The sequence below is a fragment of the Buceros rhinoceros genome, unplaced genomic scaffold (genome assembly GCF_000710305.1).
Source record: "Buceros rhinoceros silvestris isolate BGI_N320 unplaced genomic scaffold, ASM71030v1 scaffold44897, whole genome shotgun sequence".
Taxonomy (NCBI): Eukaryota; Metazoa; Chordata; class Aves; order Bucerotiformes; family Bucerotidae; genus Buceros; species Buceros rhinoceros.
Genome location: NW_010421244.1, coordinates 4,792 through 11,238, shown reverse-complemented (window position 1 = coordinate 11,238; position 6,447 = coordinate 4,792). Strand labels below are relative to the sequence as shown.

The window sequence follows — 6,447 nt, the reverse complement described above, 5'->3', positions numbered from 1 at the left end:
AGAAAGAGATGCACAGGGGGGCTCTGGGAAGATCCTTTGGGGTTCTCTTGGGGTCAGACAAGCCTCTGCCTGGCACATTATGGCTGCAGCCAAAACATCTGGCAGTGATTCTCAGCAACCCATTGGTACCTGGTGGCAGAGGGCAGCTGGGTGTCTGCGCTGGTGAGGAGCGCCAAGGAAGCTATGCTGAATGCTTGTGTTAACACCTTGGGAAACTGTGATTAAAGTCTGATCAGCGAGTGAAACTCCATCTGTGCCATCTGGTTGTCTGTTTTGCACAGGTTTACAACCACAAGATTATTTAGTGGTGCAACTTACAAGCAGAGACCAGTTTTGAAATAAGCATCAAACCTTTGGTGTAAGTTAAAGTCCTTATATACAAAAACTTTTAAAATTTAAATAGACAAAAAAAATCACTTTATTTATAACTACACGTAAAAAAATATTTTGGAATGATATGGACCGTATTTCTTTAAATAATATAATGAATTACAAGTACCTTGGGTTGGCAATGGATTCTTTTTCTTCTTCTCTTACAGTAGGCAAACATTCACAGTCAGCTGAAAAAGGGTAAGACACAAGACTGTAGTTACTCTTGGCAGTTCTTCTACATTTATTTCAAAATTGCATCAACTTCCATCATGCAGTCTCTCTAGAGTGTAAAACTGCCGATGCTCTTCTGCACCCTTTTATTTGTAAAATTGCATGGTTCTCACAGCGTAAAGGTTACATGCTTTAAACCCTCATTCCATTGGACAGGTATTGCCATAACTTCTTTATTATATATATTTCAGGTTTTTAAGTACACCCATACAAACGGACTACTTTTGAGGACTGTTTCCCATAACCAGCGTGGAGAGGACTATCTATTAATCTTCCAATGTTTCTAGTTGCACCTATGCTTTATAGTCCAGCTGGGAATTTGGAGCTGGGGTTTAGGGAACACTAACAAAAAAACCCCCTATATGTAAACTATTTGCTCCCTTCTGTCCACATTAAAAAAATATTTTACAGCACTCTCTCCCTGAGTACTATACTTAATGCCTCTGTTTCAATACTGCTGCTCTGCACAAGCACGTGTTTTATGCTAGAGCTTACAGACCACGAAGGTCAAAACCCCATCACGTGGAGCACTGTGCTAACACAAAGAAACGCTTCAACGGGTTTTATGTCCTGAAAAACAAAGCATCCCTAGAAGGTCAGGCAAATGAGCCATTTGGATATAAGGCAAGGGACCAGAAATGAAAAAAATACAAGGGTTTCAGCATTTCCTAGCCAGTAAAAAGCTGTTAACAGTTCAAAATCCGGCCCTGGTTAATTCATGCCTTGCTGAAGACCTCCATTTTTTGAGAGCCTTGAAGGACGATGCAGGGCCCTTAGAGATTTTCACCAGAAGATTTCAGCTGGGAGGAATATAGGGGGGAAAAAAATACAAGATACTTGTAAGTAGCTGAGAAGGAGCTGAAGATGAAGATGCTGCTGGTGGCAGTTACCACAGGTACTAACGGCTCCATGGGCTGCTAGACTTGCCAGAGAAGATGTAGATGGTGAACGGTGCTGGCAGCAAACAGCATCTTGTGTTGCATGCAGCAGAGATGGTAAGCAAGTGAAAGGACACAAAGAGGGGAGGGATGTACTCATAGGATCCCAGTGGCTCGAACTATGAGTAAAAGTGTGTTTCTTCTACAACAGCACAATGTGAAAAACAGAACTGTAGAAACTCTGATGACCAAAATGACTAGGTGCTTCAGAAAAATTAGTATTTAGCATTAAAAATGTGTATTTAAAAATATAAATACCATTCATAGCTATACGTGTATTCAATAGAAGTGTCAACTGGAAACTCAAAACATTTACAATATTCCATCATATGTTAAAAATAAGCTCCCACACCAACTAAAATACTCCTCTGAACAATTCTACCCCTGACATTTGTGCTGCTATTTTAGTAGCAGGGAGTCAAGAACACAGCTAAAAACGTAGCAGAAAATGCAGTGACACACTTACAAAATGCCTTACATTGATTTTCTACGTATGGGATCTACATCAGCTAGGAAAGGAGGGATGATGGAATAGAGGAGTTACCAGGTACCATTTTTGTTGATGCTGTTCATCCATTTATCAAGCTCTTCCATTTCTATCTCCATAACAGAGGGTGTGTCTTCTTCAAAAATAGGACTTGAGAGGAGGGAGGGAAAAAAAGGCATTACACGAAATGCTGAATTCAAATAACTTACAATGCAGCAATTTTGTATGAGTGTTTCATAATTCCAGACACACGTATAACCTCTGGAAAGCCATCCTAGCCTAGTAATCTGGGGAGACGGTGGCCTGATGGGTGTGAACTAAATGGCCACAAACAGAAGAGAAGGAGGGGTGGCGAGATGCAGGTCCTGGGCAGAGGTAGGGCTGGCTGGGATATCACACGATCGTAAGCAGAGAGGCTCGGGCGGTGCAGTGTGGGCTCTGCCCAGATGCTGTGTACTGCAGCTATTTGAGAACTGTCCTTACTGTAAATAGAAAAGTGAAAAATAAAACAGTTTGTCTCTGCCTTGCTGGAATACATGGAAAAAATCCCATTGCTCTAGCGAGAAAAACAGAGGGCCTAAAGTTTCGTCCCAGCTGTGACATTGGCAGTGACTTCGAAAAGAAAGGTCATGGGTAGAGTAACTCTGCATTTATTTAAATGCCTTCATTTTGTTTCCCTTTACTGATCGTTCCTGGGGTCAGGAATATCTAAAAATATTTTTAGCACAACCCCCCCTTTTTTTCCCCGCTATGAAACCAATTTAATAACTTCCAGCATTGATTAGCAAGATGGAGCTTAATAAAAGGTAGTCACCAAAATTACCACTCTGATAAGAGCCCCACAGCTTTTGGCATATTCTCCCAGCAGCTAAGGCATTGCTTCCACGCAGCCAGGCGAGCCTTTCTGCCTCACCTCGGAGTGAGAAGACAAACTTGAAAAACAGGAGAGCAAGACACAGAGCTTCTTCTGAATAGTAAAGGCCTGTGATGAGCCTGGGAACTGATCCCCTTTGCACCTGGGGCACCTCGTACGGCTTCTGTCATTTTGTGGCTGGTGCAGACAGTGGTGCCTGCAGTGGGCGTAAGGGGTGTCTGCGGGAGCTGGGTGCCTATGGGGAAGTGCTTGCCTTGGCCACCAAAGTTCCTGTTCTCCTGCTCTAGTCTTACACCATCAGCTAGATACTGAAGCTACACTTCAGCCACCTCTAGAGATAGTTAACTGGAGCAATCGATGGCATAAAGTGTTTAGCGTTCAGGCAGTGAAGGAGGAAAAAATCATAATATCCTGTTAGAGTCAAGGAATAAAAATAGTTATATAGTGTCCATAAACTGTACCTTTTCACATTTTCGCTTCCCAGCTCATCTGCAAAAGAAAGAAGTTGATGTTCATAGTTCTGCTCTTTGTAAGTATAGGGTCCAGACTGCAAGCAAGCCTTGAACAGGGTCGTGTAAAACAGGTTGCATTTTCAAAAAACACAATAGTTAATTTGTAGACGACAGACAAAACATCTCATCCTGTTTGTAATTTTCAAAGAAACCCATTATTTTTAATCTTGAACACACTAAAAGCAGATCATTATTAGCTCAGCCGTGCTGGGGGAAACTCAGCACCACGGTGGGGAGGACATGGCAGATGCACACTTCCCTGAGCAAAACAGATGTCATGAGAAAACTGGTATTCTGAAAAGGAGCCACTGTGCAAAAAAAATTGTTTACTGGAAGCATCGGGACATTTTGCTGCGGACTACATGCAGGCAAGCTGGCTCTGCCTGGAGACTCTGGGAGCTGCTCATGGAGAGAAGTGGGGGATGGTCTTGCACGGCAGATTAAATCTCAGTTAGGTAAATGAAGCTGAACTAGCCAGATGTCAAAAGGGATCAAAAGCTAGTTATGACCCCAAGACAATGTAAAGATGATGGGGGGAAATAATAGTGTAACAGCCATTATTCAGATAAATAACTTCCCCTCCAGGAATCAAATGACTGAAAAGCCTCAGCCCTCAAAAAAGAATTAAGAACTTCATATAGGATTGTACACTGACTTAAATCAGCTTGTTTTTAATTCATTGCTGCCAATGGGTACTGACACCTCCCACTTGTTCCATCACCTTTCCTGACTTGCAGAACCACCCCAGGGCCACAAAGCTATCTGCCCCTGCCTTGAGGATGCCCAAAATCTCAGCTCCAAGCCATAAGGACAGGGCAAGAGATCCCAGGATTGTGCTCTTGCAAGGCACCACATTTCTGAAGAGTGTAACTGCATTTCAGGTCATTCAGAAACAGGCAGGCAACTAGGTGTCTGGTTGTGAACTGAGACTTTGCTGTAAGGGTGACCTGGCAATAAGGCAGGTGCATCCTAAAAATGTCCTGAAATACGGACTTAAAATCTCTGTTGAACATGTCACTGTCTGCAGGTTAAGGAGCTTCCAGCTGCACTCTTGTTGTGTAGAGACACAGATAAAACCATTTCAGCTTACCAGCTCCAGCTGGTTTTCTGTGGCTTGATGCTCCAAGTTCTTGATTTATTTGCTAACAGATCAAGGTAACTTCCTGAAGCGCTGCTCTCCCTATCACAGCACCCTGGCAGTCTGACTACGGGATTCCTAGCTCATTTACTGGGGTATCTTTATAGCTGCCACCACTCTACAGGATCCCTTAAAAGTGTTCCTTAAAATGGTTTTGCTTGTTCTTATTTTATTGACGCTCCAGGCAGCTTTGCCTTGTGGGCAGTATAGGCAACAGAAGCATTAAATTCACCTCGCATGAAGTTATTAAGCATAAAGACAGAATAAGCATTTGTGGCCGCTGAGTTACATCTGCGTGCCGTTCCCAGCACTGCCTGGAGCGTTGTGCTGTAGCTCTGGTGGGTGTGGAGCATGAGGTGGAGGTGCCAAGAAGCAGAACTAGTTCCTGCCCGAGGAGAGGTGCGTGCCCGGATACCACTGGCTGGGGACGGATTCCTTTCCTATCCATCACATGTGCCACTACAACCAGAGAAGTACATCCTAAGTGTGGCATCACAACCTCCAAGCAACATTTCGTTAATGTCCAGTGCATCCTAAAAATACCATTCTGATACTTGAGAAGACAAATTTACCTTGCTTAGACTTTTTCCTCTTATGATGTCTTACAAAAAACATGATCAGCAAAATCAGCAGGACCAGCAGCACGACAGGGACAACGTAAATCAAGATGGGCTGTTCCGCTGCTTCTAGGCTGTCCTGATTGTTCACAGCATTCTGTTCGGTACTTGGAGCACTTTTTATTTCAAAGCTGCTTTCAGTAGTGCTTGCAGTGACAAGTACTGGCTCGTGGTCAGCTGTGGTCAAAGGATGCGTAGCAGGAGGAGACGTTCCTGTAACGGTGGGTAACATCGGCGATCCATCTCCTGAACCATCGGTTTCAGAGCCTGCCAAATATATGAGGACAACTTAACATTTCATGGGTTTTGTCGGTATTACTGCTGAGTCAAAATGTAAATCTTTAATATCTGTTCTTCATTTGGGGAAAAAAAAAATCAGCAGATGCCCCCCACACAGAGATTTGAAGCTTTGGGCACCAAATGTAAAACTAGATGGCGATTTTGTCACAAAATCTTACCAGTTTGACCACATTCTTCAGCTGGCTTTTACTGGGACGTGTCAGCATGTGCAGTCTGTCTGCACACAGCTGTCTTGCAGAAACAGACTTTTTTTCCTGTAGGTTATCATCCGGTCTCAGTCTCATATAAAAGTCTTCTGCTTCTCAGCGAACCACACCATCCTGCTTTGCTCCTCGACCTTGGCACGTATGGCCGCAGCCTCTTTTGTCCCTCCCCTTACCCAAGGAGTTAGTACTCCCTTTGGAGAGACCGTTATCCCTGGTTCACCAATCCCTCTGGTTCACTCGTCTACCTGTTTCTGTGCCTTTTCCAAAATTGTTAAACTTGTTTCGCTGTAAAAAAACAGAAATGGTAAAAGGAAGTCTGAAGCCTGCAAAAGCTGCTGCCTTTCACTTCTGCATGGAGTAGAAGAAGTAAGACAGGGGCTTTCCTGGATACACACGCAATTAATGGCTCCTCTGTCTGATCCTGTGGACTGGCTTGAAGAGCAGATGGTAAAAAGTCATTGCTGGTTATTCTTCACAAATGCTAAGACCGGGGATTTTGAACCTCGATTTGGGTTTTGGTTTCATTTATCATACGTTTTTCAAGAAAAGCAACTAAAATTAGCTATATTGGTAATAATGAAACAATAAAATCCTCTTGTAGCCAAAGATGCAGGAGTTAATCCTTAGATAAATTACACCAACAGGTTTCCAAATGCAAAGCCTTCAATCATCTTCTTAGCATGACGTTAAACGATGATTTTTGTGTGCTGTCTGCCCTTTCAGATGCAATGCTGGCACAGTGCAGCTCTCATTTTATGCAACAAAGCAGGAA

The 6,447-nt window shown here is 43.3% G+C and overlaps 1 protein-coding gene across 1 annotated transcript in view; it reads right to left on the bottom strand.

Annotated features, from left to right (window-relative positions):
* Positions 1-499: 499 nt before the first annotated feature.
* Positions 500-6,447, bottom strand: part of TMEM154 (transmembrane protein 154) — a gene marked incomplete at both ends in the record, with an annotated part of 9,817 nt that continues 3,869 nt past the window's right edge. Inside the window, 4 exons of the mRNA XM_010139571.1 lie at positions 500-560; positions 2,093-2,178; positions 3,364-3,391; positions 5,125-5,436. Coding sequence (XP_010137873.1) covers positions 500-560; positions 2,093-2,178; positions 3,364-3,391; positions 5,125-5,436 — 487 coding nt within the window. The remainder of the gene's footprint in view (positions 561-2,092; positions 2,179-3,363; positions 3,392-5,124; positions 5,437-6,447) is intronic.